This window comes from Pelodiscus sinensis, chromosome 18, assembly GCF_049634645.1.
Source record: "Pelodiscus sinensis isolate JC-2024 chromosome 18, ASM4963464v1, whole genome shotgun sequence".
Lineage (NCBI taxonomy): Eukaryota > Metazoa > Chordata > Testudines > Trionychidae > Pelodiscus > Pelodiscus sinensis.
In genome coordinates, this window is record NC_134728.1 from 29651168 (window position 1) to 29674658 (window position 23491).

At 45.2% G+C, this 23491-nt stretch overlaps 2 protein-coding genes across 8 annotated transcripts in view; both read right to left on the reverse strand.

Moving 5' to 3' along the window:
* The window catches only part of MYBL2 (MYB proto-oncogene like 2), a 39173-nt gene extending 36176 nt beyond the window's left edge, over positions 1-2997 (reverse strand). For 4 of the 5 annotated variants that reach the window (XM_075901361.1, XM_075901359.1, XM_075901360.1 and 1 more), the window contains exons 1-2: positions 2799-2997; positions 860-1045 (exon numbers count right to left, since the gene is read on the reverse strand). In XM_075901361.1, the coding sequence (XP_075757476.1) occupies positions 860-1045; positions 2799-2845 (233 nt within the window). In that variant the 5' untranslated portion in view covers positions 2846-2997. The remainder of the gene's footprint in view (positions 1-859; positions 1046-2798) is intronic. The other variant, XM_075901362.1, reaches the window with a different exon arrangement.
* An 8488-nt stretch (positions 2998-11485) lies between these two features.
* The window catches only part of IFT52 (intraflagellar transport 52), a 33814-nt gene continuing 21808 nt past the window's right edge, over positions 11486-23491 (reverse strand). For all 3 annotated transcript variants that reach the window (XM_075901357.1, XM_006126665.4, XM_025186412.2), the window contains 7 exons: positions 22464-22550; positions 20884-20952; positions 18954-19108; positions 18417-18504; positions 14204-14312; positions 13254-13399; positions 11486-11860 (listed from right to left, as the gene is read on the reverse strand). In XM_075901357.1, the coding sequence (XP_075757472.1) occupies positions 11813-11860; positions 13254-13399; positions 14204-14312; positions 18417-18504; positions 18954-19108; positions 20884-20952; positions 22464-22550 (702 nt within the window). In that variant the 3' untranslated portion in view covers positions 11486-11812. The remainder of the gene's footprint in view (positions 11861-13253; positions 13400-14203; positions 14313-18416; positions 18505-18953; positions 19109-20883; positions 20953-22463; positions 22551-23491) is intronic.

Genomic DNA, 23491 nt, shown 5'->3' on the forward strand with positions numbered 1-23491 from the left:
TGTGTGTGTGTGTGTGTGTGTGTGTGTGTGTGTGTGTGTGTGTGTGTGTGTGTGTGTGTGTGTGTGTGTGTGTGTGTGTGTGTGTGTGTGTGTGTCTTCCCCCTCCCTCCCTCCCGACGGAGGTCAATTTACTTTGAATGGGACTTGATCCATCCTGCATGCAATTTTAAGTGACCAAATGCTTGCTTTTGCCCTCCCCCATCGGTTCACGAATTGTTCTGGGGGTTTTGATAGGGAAGCAGGCAGCTGGCTAGAGCTGTGGCTCACAGAGGTATGTGTACCCCTTGGTGTATGTAGAGGTCTACTGGGGGAGTGGGGTGTACATCAAGTCATCTAGATAGTTGGCTAGTTTTACTACAGGCTACATAAAAACACTAGTGAAGCCAGTACACACTAAAACTTCATACAATGCCTAATCTATACTTCTCTATATACTGTGCACTGAAATTGGAACATATATACTGTACTCCTATCTTACTAGATATTTTAGAAATCTGAGACCATTAAGAGAAGTTCTTGAACAAATGGAAAGAGCTAAGACCACCAAGTTTGGTATGCAGCTTCGTCTTATCACCTGGTTTGGGGTTTCATTGTGCTAGGATAATGGGATGTGCCTGGACTTTCTCATAGAATAGAAAGGGAGAACTCGGGTAGGAAGGCCAGTTATACTGCAGAATGACGGCAGAGAGAGGTCAGAGATAGGGACCAGGATAGCTTTAACCCCATTGAGCCAGAAGGTGGCAGAGGTAGATAGCTATCTACTATATATTTCAGAGTCTGTGTCTGTCCTCTAGCCAGAGGACATGCGCGCCTCCCCTGGCTGTGCCCACTGCAGTGGTCATGGTCAGGCACTTCTCACCTGGTCCCAAGCTGCTGCAGTGAGGGAGGGCTGGGGTTGTCTTCTCTTCCCCAAAGCAGCCTGCATCCTGGACCTCTCAGCCCAGCCCCATTCCAGGGCAATGATTTAAATGAAGGAAAAATAAAAATGGAGTCAAGGACCTGAGCAACACCAGGTAAATCTTCTAGTAGATTTAGAATTACATGGCTAAAAATGAGAAAATAAGCAACTTTTCAGTAAGTGTTCTGGGACTTTTTTTCCTTTTGTAAGCAAGTAGTTTAAATGAGCTGAGACTTGAGTGTACCAATACATCAGATTCCTGAAGGGGGTGCAAAAGTCTAGTAAGATTGCACTGCCACATTCCTTTAGGTCAGTGGCTTTCATCTGCTCAAAGGTTTAGTTAACTTGTATGTAGGTGCTGAGTAGAGATGAGAATGGTTAACCCATGCCTGGGAGCAGCCCATCTTACCCCCCCTCCCCACTCTACCATGGGGGGTGCTTGCGGGAGCAGGAGCCAGCACCATTCTTCATGCTGGGCTTGGCTTCTGCCTCCTGCTTCCACCACCACTTCCTTCTCTCCCCCCCCATGGGGGAGGGGGAGAAGGAGGGACTTAGCTCAGCAGAGGTGAGTGACTGTGATCGTGGTTGACTGGGATTTTACAGCCCTAGTGCTCTGTGTTTAGGTACCTACTACAGTAACCAGGAAATTTCTGGTTACTGTAGTATCAAAACTGGGCTTTATGTACCTTTTGGATTTGGCCTACATGTTAAACTAACTTCCACATTCTTCAATCTGTTACACCACCACTGATGTCAATCTTCTCAGATAAATTAATAACTCTTCAAAGCCCCTAACTTACAGACAATAGGGGGGGTAGTCTAAAACTACTCTAACCCAGTTAATAGACTGGTGAAGTCATGTTTTTCCCCTATGAAGGGAAAAACATACGTCTCAATTAATTGCAACTGAGACCCCAAAAGCTACCAGCTGCTGTCTGTTAGCTCTAGGCTGTGGCTAGCTAATATCATTACCATCCCCCATTAGGACAGGAAGTAAAGTGCTCTCTGGCCACTGAAAGGGCAGATCTAAATGCACAACCTGCAAACACCTGGCCTGGAACCAGGGTTATGCTGATCAGAGTCAGGAGAGGGAATAACTTCACCATTCTGAATGTGGAAGTTAGACTGTGGGGAGCAAGTAAGAGTTTTCTATCCCAATATGTGAAACCCTTCTGGCTCCTGAGTTCAAATATCTCCTGCGGGGTGGGGCCGGGCTGGCAGTCTCATGGCTGCGTTTGGGGAGGAAGTCCCCTCTCCCGCTGACTGCTCTGTAGCACTAAGTGACAGCGGTACCCCACAAGCTGCCCTACCACTTCTGTCGTGCTGGAGCGATTTCTCCGGGGTTGACTTTAAGGCAGAACTTAAGGTTTTTCTGCGGGAAGAGCCATTCACAGTCTCATCCCGGCATCTCTGCCCCGCTTCATCGCGGGTCACGCCCCTGAGTGAGCATCCCCCCACGGGACTGGTCCCTGGGGGGGGGGGGGGGCGCACAAAGAAGCAAGAGGGCTGCTCACAAGCGCCTTTCCCTCCGGGAGCCCCTCCCCACTTAGAGGGGGGCGCTCGGGTCCGGGACCGAGACCAGCCTCTCCCCCTCCCCGCGAAGGGAGCTGCTGCCAATCGCCTGCTGGGCGCAGGCTCAGCAGCGCTCGGGCCCGGGCGAGCAGGCGCGGCGGCAGGTGGGTGGGCGAGAGCAGAGGGAACCCCCCTTGTCCCGTGTCCGCCCGCGCCGGCCGGGAGCAGCCCGCCTGGGGGGGAGCAGGGCCCGGCTCGCCGAGTGGCCGGGGAGGGGAGAAGTTACTTAACCCCCCGGGCTGAGTCAGGCCCGCTCGGCCCCTCCCCGGGAGACGCGGCGGCCCCGGGGAGCCTCGCCGGGAGGGGGGGGGCGAACACGTGCGGTTACCTCAGCAACGGCCCCCGGGCGGCGGGGCGCGGCAGGCCCGCCGCCATGCCCCGCTCAGCATCCTGCAGGCCGCGCTCCGCCTAGGCCGGGCGGCGCGCTCCGCCGCGGCGCGCCCAGAGCGGGACACGGGAGGGACATGGCGCCCGGGGAGCCAGCCCGGCGGCGGGGCTGAGGATCCCTCTTCAGGCAGGAAGGAAAACAGCCGGTGGGTACGGGAGCCTGGCGAGGACAAAAGAGGGGAGAGCCGAGCGGACCCGCGGATGTCACTGGCCCCGCTAATCCTCCTGATTGTAGTACAGGTAGTCCCCGGGTTACATACAAGATAGGGACTGGGGGGTTGTTCTTAAGTTGAATTTGTATGCAAGTCGGAACTGTACATGTTGTAGGGGAAACGCTAGCCAAACATTTCTCCAGCGCTCAGTTTTATTCTCCCACACCTCACTTCCCTCAGTCCTTTATTCTCAAGCTGAGGTGTCTGCTGAGAAAAGCCGCTCCGCGTCTCCCTGGTCTGCTGGGGGGGGGCGCTAGCTCCGCGTCTCCCTGGTCTGCTGGGGGGGGGGCGCTAGCTCCGCGTCTCCCTGGTCTGCTGGGGGGGGGGGCGCTAGCTCCGCGTCTCCCTGGTCTGCTGGGGGGGGGGCGCTAGCTCCGCGTCTCCCTGGTCTGCTGGGGGGGGGCGCTAGCTCCGCGTCTCCCTGGTCTGCTGGGGGGGGGCGCTAGCTCCGCGTCTCCCTGGTCTGCTGGGGGGGGGGCGCTAGCTCCGCGTCTCCCTGGTCTGCTGGGGGGGGGGCGCTAGCTCCGCGTCTCCCTGGTCTGCTGGGGGGGGGCGCTAGCTCCGCGTCTCCCTGGTCTGCTGGGGGGGGGGGCGCTAGCTCCGCGTCTCCCTGGTCTGCTGGGGGGGCGCTAGCTTCGCGTCTCCCTGGTCTGCTGGGGGGGGGGCGCTAGCTTCGCGTCTCCCTGGTCTGCTGGGGGGGGGGGCGCTAGCTTCGCGTCTCCCTGGTCTGCTGGGGGGGGGGGGGGCGCTAGCTTCGCGTCTCCCTGGTCTGCTGGGGGGGGGGGGGCGCTAGCTCCGCGTCTCCCTGGTCTGCTGGGGGGGGGCGCTAGCTCCGCGTCTCCCTGGTCTGCTGGGGGGGGGGCGCTAGCTCCGCGTCTCCCTGGTCTGCTGGGGGGGGGTGCTAGCTCCGCGTCTCCCTTGTCTGCTGGGGGGGGGGCGCTAGCTTCGCGTCTCCCTGGTCTGCTGGGGGGGAGGGGCGCTAGCTCCGCGTCTCCCTGGTCTGCTGGGGGGGAGGGGCGCTAGCTCCGCGTCTCCCTGGTCTGCTGGGGAGGGGTGGCACTAGCTTCGCGTCTCCCTGGTTTGCTGGGAGGAAGCAGCTAGTGCGGGGTTGCCTCACCCCGTTTGTAAGTAGGGATCCGATGTAGGTCGGATCCATGTAACCCGGGGACTGCCTGTATTGCAGAGGGGTCCCCATGCTAGACACGCCTCGTGTCCACTCAAGGCAGAAGTAAGAACAGGCTTAATGCGCAGCAAGATGCTCTAGGTTAGCTATCGGTAACGCTTTTTGCTAGCCTAGAAGGGCAGTTAGGCTGCTACGGGTACTTGTGGAATCTCTGAAGCAAAATACAGGACTATGTAGCACTTTAAAGACTAACAAGATGGTTTATTAGGTGATGAGCTTTTGTGGGCCAGACCCACTTCCTCAGATCAAATAGTGGAAGAAAATAGTCACAACCATATATACCAAAGGATACAATTAAAAAAAAATGAACACATATGAAAAGGACAAATCACATTTCAGAACAGAAGGGGGATGCAGGGGGGAGGGGGAGAAGGAAGGTAAGTGTCTGTGAGCTAATGGTATTAGAGGTGACAATTGGGGAAGCTATCTTTGTAATGGGTAAGGTAGTTGGGGTCTTTGTTCAATCCCCCCCCCCCCCCCCGGGAGAGTGTCGAATTTTAGCATGAATGACAGTTCAGAGGATTCCCTTTCAAGTGCAGATGTAAAAGGTCTTTGTAGTAGAATGCAGGTAGTTAAGTCGTTGAGACAGTGTCCTTTCTGGTTGAAATGGCAAGAAATTGTTTTTTCTTTGTGATCCTGTCTGATATCTGTGTTGTGGAATCTCTGTGATTCAAGGTAATAACACATACAGATTGTAATTTTTTCACAGACTACATGAAGACGTCATGTTGGAGAAGTGAAGCACCATTACCCCCATGTCCTAGAGGGGGGTGGGAGGAAATAACTATCTAGTTCAGGGATATAGAGCCAGGAAAAGGTTTCAGGTCCCACTTAAAATCTCTATTTTACAAGCTTGGCAAGTCACTTCTCTTAATTTTGCTAAATCACAGCGAAGAACAGATCTTGGATCTCATGCCTCCAAGACCTGGCCTTTAAGAGAAGATGTTCCTCTTTGTTTCTAAAGCACCTGAAGCCTTTTTTCATGTAGGAGTTATGTTGGGGCAGTTTTTAGTCACCTTTTCTTGTGCAAATGTGAATGAGTAACCCATTCCTTAAGTAACAGTTAACCGGTTCCCTTGGAGCATCCAGCTCTACATGGGGTGGGGAATGGGAGCCCCATAGACTGGGGGCTGCTCCATCCAGGCTGGAGCACTACCCCACTTGGAATCCTGCTTAATCAGTTAACCAGTTAAATGTTAGGAATCCCTTAGTCAGTTAACTGATTTAATCAAGATTTTACATCCCTATTTGCAATTTAGGAATGTGCCAGAGGGTTATCAGGAAGGCGAAAGCAAAATTGGAATTGCAACTGGCAAAGGATGTGAAGGATAACAAGAAAGGTTTCTACAGGCATGTTAACAAGAAGAAGGTGATCAGAGAGGGCGTGGGACCCTACTGGATGAAGGAGGTAACCTAGTAACAGATGATGCGGGGAAAGCTGAAGTACTCAATGCTTTCTTTGCCTCTGTATTCACGGACAAGGTCTGCTCCCAGCCTAATGTGCTAAGTGATGCAATATGGGACGAAGGAGGACAGCCCTAAGTGGGGAAAGAACAGGTTAGGAACTATTTAGAAAAGCTAAACGTACATAAATCCATGGGTCCGCACTTAATGTATCCGAGGATACTGAGGGAGTTGGCAAATGTCATTGAGGAGCCTTTGGCCATTATTTTCGAAAAGTCATGGAGATCCGGAGAGATCCCGGATGATTGGAAAAAGGCAAATGTAGTGCCCATCTTCAAAAAAAAGGGAAGGAGGACGATCCTGGAACTAGAGGTTGGTCAATCTTACCGCAGTTCTTGGAAAAGTCATGAAAGGGATCCTTAAGGAATCCATTTTGAGGCACTTGGAAGAGAGGAAAGTGATTAGGAATAGTCAGCATGGATTCACAAAGGGCAAGTCATGCCTGACCAATCTGATTAGCTTCTATGATGAGATAACTGGCTCGGTGGACATGGGAAAGTCAGTGGATGTGATAAACCTTGACTGTATCAAGGCTTTTGATATGGTCTCCCACAATATTCTTGTCAGCAAGTTAAGGAAATGTGGATTGGATAAATGGACGGTAAGATGGATAGAAAGCTGGCTAGAAAACCAGGCCTGGCAGGGAGTGATCAACAGCTCGGTGTCAGGATGGCAGTTGCTTTCTAGCGGAGGGCCCTAGGGTTCAGTTCTGGGACCAGTTTTGTTCAACATCTTAACTAATGACCTGGATGAGGGGATGGATTGCACCCTCAGCAAGTGTGCAGATGACCCTAAGCTAGGGGGAGAGGTAGATACGCTTGAGGGCAGAGATAGAGACCAGAGTGACTTAGACAAATTGGAGGATTGGGCCACAAGAAATCTGATGAGGTTCAGCAAGTACAAGTATAGAGTCCTGCACTTGGGACGGAAGACTCTCAAGCATTGTTACAGGCTGGGGACTGAATAGCTAAGTACAGGCAGTCCCCGACTTACGCGGATCCGACTTACGTCGGATCTGCACTTACGAACGGGGCTTTCTCGCCCCGGAGGTCGAGGTAGCGGATTGCTACCTGCGAGCTCCGGGGCGAAAAAGCCCCGTTCGTAAGCTGCTCTGGTGCCCATGGTCTGCTGGAGACCATCTCCAGCAGACCAGGGGCACCGGGCAGGGTGCCGCGCCTCTGAGGCTTTGCTCTGGCAAAGTCTCAGAAGCGTGGGGAACCGCCGCTGCTGCCGCTTCAGTCCCTGTGCCTGTGGTCTGCTGGGGACCGTCCCCAGCAGACCACAGGCACTGGGACTGAAGCCGCAGCCGCGGGGGGTCCCGCGCCTCTGAGACTTTGCCAGAGCAAAGCCTCAGAGGCGCGGCACCCCGCTGCCGCTGCGGCTCTGCTCCCGGTGTCCCTGGTCTGCTGGCGGGGGGGGGGGTGCGGCTAGTGTGCCCCGCCCCCCCAGCAGACCAGGCTTTTGTTTTGGACCCTGGAGCAGAGCAGCTGGGGGCAGCGCCGCTCTGGGCACTACTGGACCAACCCGGCAGCACCCCAGCTGCTCTGTCCCAGGTCCTGATTCAGCCGCTGCTGGTCAGTTTCAGCAGTGGCTGAATCAGGACGCCTGGGGCAGAGCAGCTGGGGTGCTGCTGGGTTGGTCCAGTAGTGCCGAGGAGCGGTGCTACTGGAGCAACCCAGCAGCACCCCAGCTGCTCTGCCCCAGGCGTCCCTAAGTCAGCCGCTGCTGAAACTGACCAGCGCTGACTACAGGAAGCCCGAGGCAGAGTTGCTCTGCCCCAGGCTTCCTGGAATCAGCGCTGATCAGTTTCAGCAGCAGCTGACTTGGGGAAGCTTGGGGTTCTTAAGTTGAATCTGTATGTAAGTCAGAACTGGCGGTCAGTTTCAGCAGCGGCTGAATCTGGACGCCAGTTCCGACTTACATACAGATTCAACTTAAGAACAAACCTACAGTCCCTATCTTGTACGTAACCCGGGGACTGCCTGTAGCAGTTCAGCAGAAAAGGCCCTGGGGGTTACAGTGGCTGAGAAGCTGGATGTGATTCAACAGTGTGCTCTTGTAGCCAAGAAGGCTAATGGCATATTAGGTTGCATTAAGAGGAGCATTGCCAGTAGATCCAGAGATGTCATTATTCGGCTCTGGTGAGGCCACATCTGGAGTATTGGGTCCAGTTCTTTGATGAAAATTATTTACAACTGACCACTCAAGAACCTGAGAATAGTGAGTCACAAACACTGAAGGGAGGAATCCCACAGCATTTTAAGCATGGTGCAAGAATAATTGTGTCCTTTGTAACAGCTGAATTCATCATTTTCTATATCTTATATTTGGGCTTTGAAAGATGGAAAGGTAGGAGGAAAGGCTGGAGGTTTGGCAAAGTGGCACATGGAAGAGGTTCCACAGAGAGGTACAGATTCTTGTCTGAATGGCTTTATTTTTGTATTCTTAGAAGGTAGTTTTTATTCATAAACATGGAGTTCTTGGGCAGGTGTGATCTTGAATCCTATCTTTGTTCTGTCACTAATCCCTGGAGAACTCCAAGTATAAGATTACTTTAAATATTCTTTTAATCTGCAATAGATCTTACCAATTCAGACTTCCAAGTTATTAATTTACTTCAGTCAGAATCATGGCTTGGGTATATCCACTCTGAAGAGACAATGCTCCAAAAGTTAAACTAGTCAGAAGGCTAACAACTGGAGTATTGTGTCCAGTTCTGGGCCCCCACTATAGAAAGGATGTGGACACATTGGAGAGGGACCAGCAGAGGGCAACCACAATGTTTAGGGGGCTGGAGCACATAACCTATGAGGAGATGCGGAAGGATTTGGGCTTATTTAGTCTGAAGAGAAGAGTGAGGGGGGATTTGATAGCAGCCTTCAACTTCCTGAAGTGGGGGTTCCAAAGAGGATGGAGAGGCTGTTCTCAGTGGTTATGGATGGCAGAACAAGGAGAAATGGTCTCAGGTTACATTGGGGAAGGTCTAGGTTGGATGTTAGGAAAAACTATTTCACTAGGAGGGTGATGAAACACTGGAATGGGTTACCTAGGACGGGAGTGGGTGGAATCTCCATCTTTAGAGATTTTGAAGTCCTGGCTTCACAAAGCCCTGGCTGGGTTGATTTAGTTGGGATTGATCCTGTTTTGGGCAGGGGGCTGGACTTGATGATCTTCTGACGTCTCTTCCAGATCTATGATTCTATAACTGAACAAAAGTATGCCTCTTGCTAACTGAACAATCAAACTCTTGCTTGGGACCTTAAGGAGGGAAGCAGGAACATATGAAGAGAATATATTCCTTCAGGCTAATGTAACAGACGGTGATGCAGTAGACCCCAAACAGGTAGCAAAAAAACCTGTGTTTCTGAGAACAGTATTAATTCTATTTTCTTTCTGATTTGGGGTGAAGATTATTCTGCAGGGCTCCTATAGAAGCAGAGCATCAGACTATTGTGTCGCACTACAGCAATTAGACATTGTCTTATTCTTTCACAGGCATATGACAACAGTACACAGGGCATTATGTACTTCAAGAGTGTTAGAGGACAGGGTAGTCAACATACCTAAATCCTGTCTACACAGCCACTGCTGCTTGTGGAGAGTTATAGGTGTGATGTTTTGGGGGGTTCTGAAGGCAGTCCTTGATTGGTAGCCAACAAACAGGGAGCTGCACCTTGTACTGTTACTGAAAATTCAGGCTCTAGTGGAGTAGTTACAGCACACGAATCCCTGCCCTCTGACAGGCTACTGCTCTTAAACCAACATCCACATAGCAAAACAGCTACGATGGGCTTCAACTTCCATTAGGTGAATGAAATGAGAAGGAAGAACTATGCAACCATGAGATTTCACTGTATGTGGAGGGATGGCTGATGGAGGTGGCCATGAGCCATTCTCTCTTCATAGATGCTAATTTTTCTTTTAAAGGAGGAATAATAATATACTTCTCTATCTACATACCAGCCTGGTTACAACAAGTTAGTGAAAATGCCTTCATTTATTTTAAAGCTCACTACAGTCGTCCCATGAGCAATGCCAACAGGAACACCAGAAATCCTAAAGGATAAACCTTAGCTCAGGGGTTGGTCTCACTGCTTATTCTGCATTCTCAGAGTGCTATAGTAACTATTATTTCTAAAACAGGTTGTTGCAACAACAAAAGACAGGTGGCAAAACACCTTACTAAAGCTTTCTTTAGAAAGGTTTTATTTACTGACTGAAGTATCAACACTGAAGAACAGCACATGCTCGAGTTATCCATCACACCCTAAATATTGGTAGAACTGGGCAGAAATGTAGTTCAGCTGGAGCCCCTTGGGCTTTGGTGGATGATATCGATGTAGTCTTGGAAAGATTAAGATTGTTGTGTAAATCTTCAGCTGGATTGTACCAATCAGTGTTTTGGGTAAAAGAGGTAACATTTATAAAAACACAAAGCACAGTTGCCTTTTTTCAAAAATGTGATCTCTGATGAAGAATGATTATCTTCCATCACTGCAGTAGAGTTGTTAGGGCAACTGGGACCTTATGGAATTTAAAAGTTCTCCATTTGTGTAAACAGTAAAGGATGCTAGGGATCAAATTCATAGATAAGCAGTCTTTGACATTCCTCCAACAGAATATAGTGCATATTTGCATAGTGTCTACAGCATGCTAGCATTTTAGGCAGGGAAAAAACCTATATCCTCTTTCCTGACAAGCAGTGTTAGCACCAATATTTGGGGAAGGGCATAAGACAGCAACAGAAAGAATAGGACTTTCACTCATCTTTACTGCACTATTGGAAAAGACAACAAAAGTGAAAGAAAGACCTTTCAGAAGAAGCAATGTTGAAGGTAGCGATAGGCAGACCACGATTTCTAGGAAGTGCCAGAAATAAAGGACTACACAGTAGACAGCCAGGGGGAAGGATCTGGTTATGCATGTGGGTTTGGGCCTTAGATGCATAAGACACAATTGCATACCCGAGAGGAAGTTGTGTTCTTGTGCAGTGCCAATAACAGGTTTAAAACTATTAAGAAATATCTTTGCTCCTCTTGACACACAGAGCTTGTTATTAACAGTGGAAGAATGCTAAGACTTGTCACCATTTATGTTCTTAGTTTTCTTGTTTGCCCTAAACTCAGCTTGTACAATTAAAGATCAATCACTGCACTTGAATTCCAGTTCTCCACATGCAGGAACTCCATGGTAAAATAGGTGGTAAATAAGACAAGGATAGAATAAGGCCAAGCCAAAAGTATGGTGGAGTTTTTGGTTTTGAAAAACACATACACTAGCAGACAATGATGGGAATATATTCCTTTTAAATTCTATGTATCCTTCCACATTGTTGCCCCTTTAAGTTAGGGATGTAAATGTAATGGATTACACCGAATTTTACATTCCTATTCTAAATGTACATAGTGCTGTACATTTTTTAAAGCCTAATCCACAAAGAATCTTATCTTCATATTTGTTCCTTATTGGGAAGCTCATTTTAGGCTTGCGTCTGCAGAGCAAATTTCTTATTTTCATTTTAATTGACCATCAAGAGGAAGCAGTTGCAGAGTTAGAGATTAGACATGGATTCCATGAGATTCAATTCCAATTCTACTTATGGCTACATATTCTGCTCTGCAGCTCTCAAAACAAACTAACTTTCACAGATGAGTGGCTTCTCTTCTACAGTGCAATTAAAGCTACAAGCATCTATAAAGACAAACATTTTATACTCAAATTCTGCATATAAGCATTAGATACAAGAAAATAAATACCAGAAGACAGAAGTAGGAATTGGAATAAAATATTTTCTTAAATATTTCACAGATTACAGAATTATAGCTCCAATAAAATACAGAATCAAGATTAAATATGGAATGTTTGTTACATAAAAAGCTTTTGAAAATTATTGCCACTTACAAGGCAACCCCTTATTTGTCATTTATTTAAAAAAAAAGTTTAAGACTTTATCCATATTTACAACACCCAAAGGTTCAAAGAAGAATTCAATATACTGAACAAACAGGTAGAAAAATAATTGACAGCGAGGGAGATACAGTAAATTTTTGCTAGGAAGGTCAGTCTGTCTCTCTCTCTGACAGGGTAAGCCAATGCTCAATAACCATTCTGGAATCCAGCTTCACTGGTGTCAATATCGTGTTCCTTTATGGAGTAGTGGGAGAAAGACATATTATCAAGTAAAAGTTATACACTTAAATTTTTTTTAAGCTCATGTAGACCCAGAAGCCTGATTAATGAAACAGCTAATCAGAAAAGAAACATTCACAATTAAGCCAGCAGCCCTGAACTTTGTAGGACCATCAGGAATGCTTTTCTCTCAGATGCTGAGGTGGCACAGAGTCAAATTATTTAGGCTCCTAATTCCACCTGAAATCCAAAGTTAGGAGCCTAAATACCTTTGAGGATCTGGATCTAACATCCTTAGTATTATATTTGCATTATCATAGTAATATCAGACTGTGCTAATACCCCAAGACTCCTTTATTACTTGCAAAAAGAACACAATGGATGGTATTTCACTAAAATCACCTGAACTGTGTGTTTATACATCTAACTGCTTACTGCCCCATCAAAACCACAGATCCCCAAATGAGGCTCTTGTATTAAGCCAATCATTTTAGAAAAGGAAAGCTTGTTTTACACATGTGTACATTAATGTATTTATGTATCAAGTTGATAATTTATTTGTGATTCTTACAGACACAGTAGTAAAACTTATGAACAGTGCAGGTGACTTCAGCCATGTAATTGTGCAGTTTGAGTTCAACAAAATTTGCTGATGACAGGACCTCCATGCATCAATCTTCAAGTATCTATACCAGGGCTCAGCAACTTATGGCATGCGTGCTGTACGTGGCACACAAGATGATTTTGAGTGGCATGCGCAATGACAGCCTAACAGCGCAGGACAAGCAGTCTGAGCAGGTCCCTGGCATGAGGGAGGGCATGGCAGCAAAGAGCCCCCCCCGGAGAGATGCTCTTCTATTGTTGCTAAGCAGCAGGTATACTCTAAGGGTACGTCTAGACTACAGGGTTTTGTCGACGGAAGTTTTGTCGACAGATACTGTCGACATAGAGCGTCTAGACACATTCAGTTCTGTCGACAAAGCAAGCTGCTTTGTTGACAAAACCCTGTAGTATAGACGCAACCCTACAGGCAATAACACCTTCTGTCGACAGAACTCTGTCGACAGAAGGTGTTATGCCTCGTAAAATGAGGTTTACTAGTGTCGACAAAACTGCTGAGTTCTGTCGACGTTATGTCGACAGAACTCAGCGGTAGTGTAGACGCAGGTATAGTTTTGTCGACAAAAGTCCACTTTTGTCGACAAAACTCAGTAGTCTAGACACACCCTGAGTTGCAAGGAGCAAGAGACACAGCAGGGCATGCAACAAGCAGCAGAAGGGGGCATTTGACCTGAGGCAGCTAATACCCTGATGCAGCCACAAAGAGTACCCCATGACAGAGGGTCATTTCTAATATCACACTCTCCATTCATTAACTGTTCTGTAATTAAAACTTAAAACAATATACCTGATTCAGCTTCTTGAACTCCACCACTTGGAAGAAGATGTGCTCCAGGATATGCTTGGCATCTTGCTGCTCCTTTGGGAGTTTGTCTGTCACCCCTAAGATATCACCACACTTTCTGACATAAAACTCCAGGTCATCTTCGGTACCTAAAAGAACCCACAGAGTGAGGGAGACAAATCTCTCACATTCATGCACAGTTTGTGTGGTTGAAGTTATACCACTGATTTCTACTTGCAATTAAACACTTGGGGAATTTAGCCCTTTTAAACAAAGTTATTCAAGTAATAGACTGTTTCTTTAAGGCACACGGTGCTTTCTGGCACTCCTGTTACTGAGAGGTGTGTAAAAGTTTGAGAACCTGTGACACACCTTAAAATGAAGAAAGATGTGGAAATTATTTGTGCATAAGACATGGAGCAGAACACAGAAGTAAAATCAGAGACTCATTAATATCAAATCAGCTGCAGTCTCAACAGCAGATTCAGTGATTGACTGGCCCTACTCGTTTCAGCCACTGTATACTTTAAAGTATTTTCCATCATGAATTAGTAATGGGAATTTAGGGTCCTTCTACCATGTATGGTTCCAAGAATCATATCTTAGCTACTACAGGTCTGGAAGTCCTTCTGAACAATGACTGGGAGCAGATGGTAGAGGACACAGAAAAAGAAGAATCACTCTGCTATTAACATTTTGTTCTGCAACAGTGCACTACATCATGCACACAAAGAGAATATTTTCTGTGGACTTGGTTTCCAGAGATACTGAAACCCCTAACTATAGATGAAATCAAGAAAGGGCTGTAAATGCACTGTACTTCTGTAAACGAGACTTTGTGTTCCTACTGAAACTAAAATGTCTCAAGTTATTTTGCTAAAGAGTTCCTCAAAAGAATGGGACTTCTGTATAAATATCAACATAATCCAACTTCAGAAGCTTGCCTTGCTTACATTTGTTGGTAATCTGTGCAAGACGAGCTCTCTCAGAGGAGAACGTTTCATCTAAGTCGAACAAGTCCAGATTGGGAGGAGGTAATTCTCTGAAAGCAGGCGGGAACACCTACAAGAGAATATTTAACGTAATTTACTGTCAAGTGATTATTTTACATGCTGCAGAACACAAGACAGCTTTCACATTGGATATCAGTAAAGCCTTTTGAAAGACTAAGACAAAACTCCATGATAAATTGAACACACTTCAAAACTTCATTTGCATTTCATAAAAATCATAGAATCCTAGGTTAGAAGAGACCTCAAGAGGTCACTGAGTCTAGTCCCCTGCCCAAAGCAGCACCAAACCTAACTAAATCATCCCAGCCAGGGCTTTGTCACGCTAGGACTTAAAAACCTCTAGGGATGGAGATTCCACCATCTCCCTAGGTAACCCATACCAGTACTTCTCCACCCACCCAATGAAATAGTTTTTCCTAATATCCAACCTAAACCTCCCCCACTGTAAATCGAGACCATTGCTCTTTGTTCTGCCATGTGTCACCGCTGAGAATAGCCGCTCTCCATCCTCTTAGCAGCCTTCAACTTCCTGAAGGGAGGTTCCAATCAAATCCCACCTCACTCTTTTCTTCTGCAGACTAAATAAGCCCAAATCCCTCAGCCTCTTCTTGTATGTCATGTGCTCCAGCCTCCTTATCATTTTGGTTGCCCTCTGCTAGACCCTCTCCATTGTGTCCACATCTTTTCAATAGTGAGAGGCCCAAAACTGGACACAATACTCCAGATGTGGCTTCCCAGTGCCGAATAAAGTGAAATAACTTCTCTAGATGTGCTGTACCCTAATATGCTATTAGCCTTCTTGGCTACAAGGGCACACTGTTGATTCATATCCAGCTTTTCATCCACTGGAATCCCCAGGTCTTTTTCTCCTGAACTGCTACGCAGCCAGTCGGTCCCCAGCTTGTAACAATGCTTGGGATTCTTCCGTCCCAAGTGTAGTACTCTGCATTTGTCCTTGTTGAACCTCTTCAGATTTCTTTTCGCCCAATCCTCCAATTTGTCTAGGTCACTTTGGACCCCATCCCTACCCTCCAACATATTTACCTCTCCCCCTAGTTTAGTGTGATCTGCAAACTTGCTGAGGGTGCAATCCATCCCCTCATCCAGGTCATTAATAAATATGTTCAACAAAACTGACCCTAGAACCAATCCTTGGGGCACTCTGCTTGAAACTAACCACTAACCAGACATCTAGCCATTGATCACTATCCATTGGGCCCACCAATCTAGCCAGCTTTCTGTCCACCTTACAGTCCATTTATCCAATCTATATTTCCTTACCTGGCTGGCAAGAATATTGTGGGAGACCGTATCAAAAGATTTGCTAAATCAAGGTACATCACATCCGATGACTAGATACTCTACATTTTGCCTAGGCATGAGCATGCCAGCACCTCTTCTTTTTACCCCATTTCATCGAGTTCTCTTTACTGTTTTCTCTTTAAACCAATGAAAACTAAGGATAAGAGCTAAATCCTTTTTTGACCCGGTCATTCCTACTTAGGATCCAAGAACTGGTTAAAGTGATTTTGCAGTTTCTTTTCCATTCTTCCACTCAAGGCTGGGACAAGATAGGTGCCTTCCTGTGACGGGGCGTAGGGCTCTCCGCCGCTGGAGCTCGCCGACTCCCACACTCCGAGACGCCGCAGAAGCGCTCTGCTGCCAAAAGACAGCCCCATGGCAGTGGTGTAGGGTTTGCTCAGGTGCACGCTGAGTGCATGCGTTGGGGCACCGGCAATTGAGTGCTGTTTCCTAGTGTCTGTGCCGGCACAGGCACACAAGGGGGAGGAGAGACGGGGCACGGGCCCTTCAAAAGGTCAGCGCCGGATGCCGAAGGGGCGCACAGGAGACTGAGCAGGATGGAGGGGAGGAAGCGGCCCAGAACGGGGCGTCCAGAAGCCCGCAGGTTGGTGAGTTCCAGGGTATATCCCCACCAACAGGACAGGGTAGTGCCCCCTGTCCTTAGGGTCCTGGGTCGGGACCCGGAGTGAGAGAGGGCCCAGGTCCCCCTCCCCTCTGAGGCTGACAGTGCCATTCTGGAGACCTGGGGAGTTGCGAGCCGCAAGTGAGGACTGAAGGATGTTTATCCTGAGCAAAGGACTTAGTTAGGACACAAGAAAAGGGTTTGTGTGTGAACGGGGTTCGAGGCCAGTAAGGGGAGCACTCTCAATGATGAGGCCCCTGGAGGTCTGAGGGAATACACCCCAGAACACTTCCCAACAGTCAAAGTAGCAGGGGGTTTAGTCTCCAAAACTTGTAATTTGTCAAGAAATGAATGATGTCAAGGTCTTCAACGCAGCGCTCCCCTCTGCAGCATCTGTGATCCCAAGGGCTGCTCTTCTGGACACTGTTCCCCGTAAAGAGTTTACTAAGAATCTCTGTCAATCTTGTGGAGATTTGGGGTGCATGGTCAAATACTGAACCTCAGACTCTCTCATATCTGTCAGAGTGAACCCAATGGCTGAAGATGCTGCACAGCCAGTGCTCTGAAGTCAGTGACCAAAGACTGCTGTTCCACACTCTTGTACTTACAGAAATAGAGGGCAGCATAGGACACAAGAATATGGACTGATTGGGCAAGAGTTTTAATTACCAACTGTCAAGCAAGTCACTTTAGTTGTGGTTAAAACCCTTCATTCAGCCACACTGCTCACACATTAAGGCACAAATATTTATTACCATATGCAATATTTTGTATCAATGCATATATGTGGATAAGTTTCCAAGGAGTAGCCATGTTAGTCTATTTCAACAAAAACAACAAGGAGTTCCTCTTGGAACGGATTCCAGCTCACAAAAAAAAAAAAAAAAAACCCCAAAAAACTTACACCCAAATAAATGTTAGTCTTTCCAGGCCCACAGAACTCCAAGTTGCTAATGTGCAATATGTAACACTAGTTGGGGTTGAGATGGGATTTAACTTTTAATTGCTTGATTTTTATGCCATTTGGCATCACATTTAGAGCCACTGTATTAATACTGACTGCTTTTATGAGGCCTTGTGAAGATTGACTGGAAAGAGATTATAAGGAGTGGTGTCCAAACTCAAAATAGCTTAAGGAGTGGTGTCCAAACTGCAGCCTTAAGTCTCTCAAAGACCACTGTAAAAAAAGAAATACACTTTTCATTACAAACTCAGATGGTAGAGGCTGTTCTTCCAAGATACCTCCTACAACCTTCTCAGCTGTAGGGACAGCTCTGATGTGAGCTCAGCAAGGAGAGAAGAAAGAGTGTAGCTCTGGCTGCTCTGCTGCCTATTTGTAGGAACCCTAATGAGAGCAGGATGGGAGCCTGACTGCCTGCCTGAAAATACTGACTGTGGGTCCAGGACCTTTCTGAAATAACATTTGGCCTTCACGCTAAAAACATTGGGCGCTACTGGCTCAGAGCAGTATAAAGCAACTGGGGAGACCTGTGGAAATACTAATATCAATTACAGAAAAGATGTGGACACATTGGAGAGAATCTAGCAGAGGGCAACATAAATTATTAGAAGGCTGGAGCAAATGACTTATGAGGAGAGGTTGAGAGATTTGGGCTTAAGAGATAAGACTACATATGAGGCTTCAACTATCTTAAGGGGGATTCCAAAGAGGATGGAGAGAGGCTGTTTCCAGTGATGGCAGATGACAGAACGAGAAGCAATGGTCTCAAGTTGCAGTGGGGGAGATCTAGGTATGATATTAGGAAAAGCTATTTCCCTAGGAGGGTGGTGAAGCACTGGAACGGGTTCTCTAGGGAGGTGGTAGAATCTCCATCCCTAGAGCTTGACAAATCCCTGGCTGGAATGATTTAATTAAGATTGATCCTGCTTTTAGCAGGAGAATTATACTATATGACCTCCTGAGGTCACTTCCAACACTATGACTCTATGTATGGAGCATTTTAATATCTTCAGAAAGTAGCAAGTTCTACTGGCAACTGTCTCAGTTTGCTCACCACATGTGCATTTAACCAGCTTCATTGGTTTCACATTTATAGGACTATAGAGTGCTACATCACAGAGTGATGTACTAAGAAACTCAAATGGTTAGTGCTCTACTGTTTCTCTGTCTTTTCCATCATTATTTAAAATAAAGAAAGGTTAATATTACAAGGTGGTGTCTATTCATCTAGTGTGTCATCAGGAGCTTGCTCAGGTAAGATTACTCACAGCTGGCTGGAGTGCAGGTAGTGGAGTCTCAAACTGAGGCTGAATGAGCTGGAGAGGTTCATGTTTCACATTTAGCTGTTCATAAGATCTACAATAAAGAAAAAGGCAAAGTCTGAGGGGAGAAGATAATACTACATTGTCTGTTTACACTTGCATGTGTTACATACAGACAATGAGTTTGAATTTGTCCAGGACATGAAGGTTAACATCTTATTTATGAAAACATGTAATAGGGTTTTTACCACAATTACACAGTAACTTTGATCTCTGCAACTACAAAGCAATTGCTTCTAATAAAATGGAAATGTATACTCTATAGTGCAGACAGATTGCTCAGCTTTCTATTTGTGACATATGGCATGTTTAAATCCAAGTGTCCCAGGGTGAAAGTTCAGTGCATTTATTTAATGCCCCTTTCACCTACTTAATGTAGAATTGTAAGTATTTCCATTGTGTTTTTATATATATATGCTTACAAACACATGAAAAACAAATGCAGAATAAGATCAAACACACAAACGTTTCACAGGCACTAACTTGATAACTTTAGGGAGGGAGGTTGTATCCAGCTGATAAATGGACATATCAAAAAGTGTTGTAAAATCTCTTGGGTTCTCGTCTCCTTCCTGTAGACACACTCGTAGTCGCTCAGACAGCATGGCTATATCCGGGAGCATCATATAATCTGAAATCTGAACACCGTGACTGCTGTGAATAAGGGTATTTCAACTATATGAAACAGCCTCCTCCTACTTGTACTTCACTTAAAATCTCACCTAGAAAGACTAATTTAATTTAACTTTATTTTACACTCTTCTCTCCTCGCCCACACCCGCTTGCTTCACAATGCAGGCTTAGTTTAGAAATGTTACAGGAAACTATTTAGTTGTATGTGAGAAGAAAGTGAACACAATTATACAAATATATAAAACAGAAATAGAGACATTAAAAAACAGCTGTTGAAATCACCAGAACTAGGTTATTAGCAACAAATATTTTCAAACCACCATGTACATTTTATTTTCAGTAATGGGGTAACATGCATCAAGGCAGATGTGAATCCTTCTGTGTCCAATACACATGAAATTTGATCTCACTTGTCCAGTCCATGTGATGCTGCTTCATTGCAGAAGGAATGCTACATTTTAATTTCCTGGTCTTTACTTGTTAAGGAGGCTGAAGGTCACTCCCTCCATGGTGCTCTGAAGTCAGTGACCAAAGACTGCTGTTCCATACTTGTGCTTCAGGAACTAGCAGGTGTCAAGTGTGCCAATTCTGCTGCTGATTAAAGGATTGCAAGCTGGTCAAAATGAAGTTCAAATTAACTTGTGTGGTTTTTATAGAGTAACTCCCTTTGTGTGTGCACTTGTGTACAGTATTTTCAAGTAAAAGGAAATACATTCACATGCAACATTTTTTAAAAGTTGCCCCCTCCCCAACTGACAAGTTGGCTGGTCCCCAATCAGCTATAGAAATGTTTTATTTGCTATATGCTTGTTCCTGAAGTAAGAAGGCTTAGATGAAATGCAAAAGTATCAGCTTACAGTAGTGATCTCAATAAAGTTTAAAGTAAGAAAATCTGGCAAAAAAGTACAGTAACCAGCAGCAAATTGGATGCAAAAAGCTCCATGACTGACATTTTAAGATGAGTCACTATCCAAATACTACAGAAAAACCTAATCCATGTGTGGCAGAGATATCTCCAAAATTCCCCCATAACAGTTTCAGTTATTGAGACCATTAAGTTCATTCACTACAACATTTAGATGCAACATGAAGAACAAAAGGCACATTAGAAGTTACATTTGAACATAGTTTGTTCTTACAGATCTCTCTAAATGCTGTACATTCGAGTTCAGGATCTAATCTCAAATATATAGGTAAACATCCATGCTGATGTCTCAAAGAATGAAGATAATGAGGATTGAATCTTGATCTGTGAGACCCCAGAATACGGGGGCTTAAGGGAGACTGTATTTATATTTTATTGTCTTATTTCCGTTCAGTGACAATTGACATTTTATTACTCATTTGATTTTCATTTATTACATACTTTTTTAAAAGTGCCCTGCTAGGCAGAAATCTGACTTGCCAAGTTTCAGTCTGAAAAGAATTTTTAAACCTGAAAATTAAACAAACCTCTTAACACTGGAGCAGTCTATTTTTTGTCAAGGTCCATATTACTTGGCTAAAGTACAGTCATGGTCCAGACTCCGGAGAAAATGAAAGATAAAGATAAATAAATAAATAAATAAATAAATAAATAAAAGGATGTACAGGGGTCCATTCAAAAAGCTCGGGTGGTCCAGATTTGGCCTAAGGGCCACCCACTGATTACCTTTTTCTAAGCGCTCTGTAATAAGAACATAGATATAGCTTTTAACTATGGAGTGGTAGGCCAGCTATTTCTGTCATTCTGGTCTTCGTGGATTAAAAGATTAGCTATCACACAATGAATGTCTCTTACCTCAGGGTCCTCCGCATCAATCTGATTTAAATGGATGTCCGTTGTTGTCAGCCATTGGAAAAGCACATCCTGTCGAACCACAGAGGTGTACTAAGTTTTTGGAGTGTCCGAGTAACTTACTGTAATATTAAAACATTTCAAAATTCATCGTCAAACCCACCCGATGAAAGAGAAGGTGTAGACGTGAAAGAGCTGGATAAAACAAAGAATATCAGGGGGAGAAAACCAGTAATATTAAGAGTATTTGTAGTATTTACCAAAGCAAAATACGGCAAATAGTGCATTTTATACTGGATACAGCTGAATTGCAAGGCAAGAGGATGAAAACCAATTCAGTTCATCCACCTGAAAAATGTGAGCCATCTGAAGTGCATAAATGGTTTAGAAAAATGCAATAAGGGACAAATGATGGATGAATTGTACCTTTTCTAGGGAATATTTGAATAGTAGAGATTGCAAGCTACTGTTCTTGGGCAAGGGAACAAAATGGCAAGTGAAACTCCCCTGACTTCCACTGACTTGCATTTAAGGCTAAATTGACCTCTCTGAGTTATGTCTTTTAACATGTATTTGTATAGCAATGCAAATCATGAGAGTTCTTCATCAGTCAGTCAGAATGCTCCTTTCATTACATTTGTTTTAAAAGGACAATACATAGAAGTGCACAAAACTAAAGATGCAGTTACAAATGAGTCTACAACAGACATGTTACAATGAAACAGGGTGCATCTACACTGCACCCTTACCTCGACATAAGCTACCCAATTCGCGCTACACAAATTGCATAGCTTGTTTTGAGGTAATTTCGAAATAAAGTGCTATTCTGAAATGTCCCTTAGTCCTCAATATTTCAAAATCTATTATTATTATTATTAAAGACACAGAATAGCAATTTTGGGATACTTCCACTATCCCAAAATAGCTCTGCAATGTAGGCATAGCTATTCAGAAACTGAAAGAATATGTAGATACAAACTGCCTAATACTCTGGATCAAGTAGAACAGTGTTATCCCGTGGCTAGAACAAGAAAATGTTTTGAATATCAAAATTGTCTTTTAAGATCTACACCCGAATCTTCACTTGAGCCATATATATGATGTTATTTAATAGCTCTGTGAATGACCACATCACATAACACGTTGGTTCCTTTTTGTTTTTTTAAACAGACAGGGATCAACTTGTGAAGCACTTAGTGATGTTTAAACAAAAAGAGCAATAAATGCAAAGTATTATTATTAACCGTGTTGCCAAATTTCAAGCTGTGACACATTTCAACTATGTAATTACCAAAAAAAAAACCTACTGCATAGTTTACACACACCCAAAAATAATCATGGTCAAGAGAGCTGAAACAGCAAAAGCTTTCCAGTGTTCTGCTGTGCAATATATACACTGAGGTACCCAACCATTATCCGTGCCTTTGAAAATCTCTCTCACTATTTCAACGTCAAGCTTGATTCTTCATCTCCCAACTCTTTAATGGTGGTGTAGCTCAGAGAATAAACTGGAAAGGTTGGATGTGCTTATGACTGCTATGAAAAAATGAATGATACATTTAAAATATATTTCAAAAACCTACCATGATCTTGCTGTTCTCTTCTTTATCCAAATATCGGTCACTGAACATGTGGCAAGATCCCAACACTGCCATCTTTCCACCTTGGTTCTGTCAAAGTAAACATAAAAAAAATCATATATATCCAGAGGATTCATACCACACTGTAAACTGTTAAATTATTTTAATTAGAGGGAAATGGGATTTTTGGAACAGCAAGTATGGCAACTTGCAAGAAGGCAATATCTAGAATGTGTAACATTAGTATAAAATAACTGCATTATTTTAGCAAAGTTATTATGCCTTGATAGTGCTCTATATTAGTGAGATTAGAGGCCTGTTTCATGGGCAATCCACAAAACAGAACAAGTAAGATTACATCAACAATAACCAAAGCGTATGTATGTTTTTGTGTCCTTAAAAAAAACTACTCTTCAATACAGCAAGAAAGAATAGGATCTTCAGTGAGAATAATACATAACTAATCACATGCACACCTTTTCTGAATAGTTCAGAATCAGTACCTGCAAAAGCGAGGCATGCATTCAGGTCAACATACAATCATAGAACCATAGAGCTGGAAGAGACCTCAGAAGGCCATCAAGTCCAGCCCCCTGCCCAAGGCAGGACCAATCCCAATTAAATCAACCCATCCAGGGCTCTGTCAAGCCAAGACTTAAACACCTCTATGAATGGAGACTCCACTACTTCCCTAGGTAACCCATTCCAGTGCTTCACCACCCCCCTAGTGAAATAGTTTTTCCTAATATCCAACCTGGACCTCTCCCATCACAACTTGAGACCATTGTTCTTTGTTCTCCCATCTGTCACTACTGTGAACAGCCTTTCCCCAGCCTCTTTAGAACCTCCCTTCAGGAAGTGGAAAGCTGCTATAAAATCCCCCCTCACTCTTCACTTCTGCAGACTAAATAAGCCCAAATCCCTTAGCCTCTCCTCGTAGGTCATATGCTCCAGCCCCCTAATCATTTTGGTTGCCCTCTGTTGGACCCTCTCCAATGCGTCCACATCCTTTTTGTAGGGGGGGGGGGCCC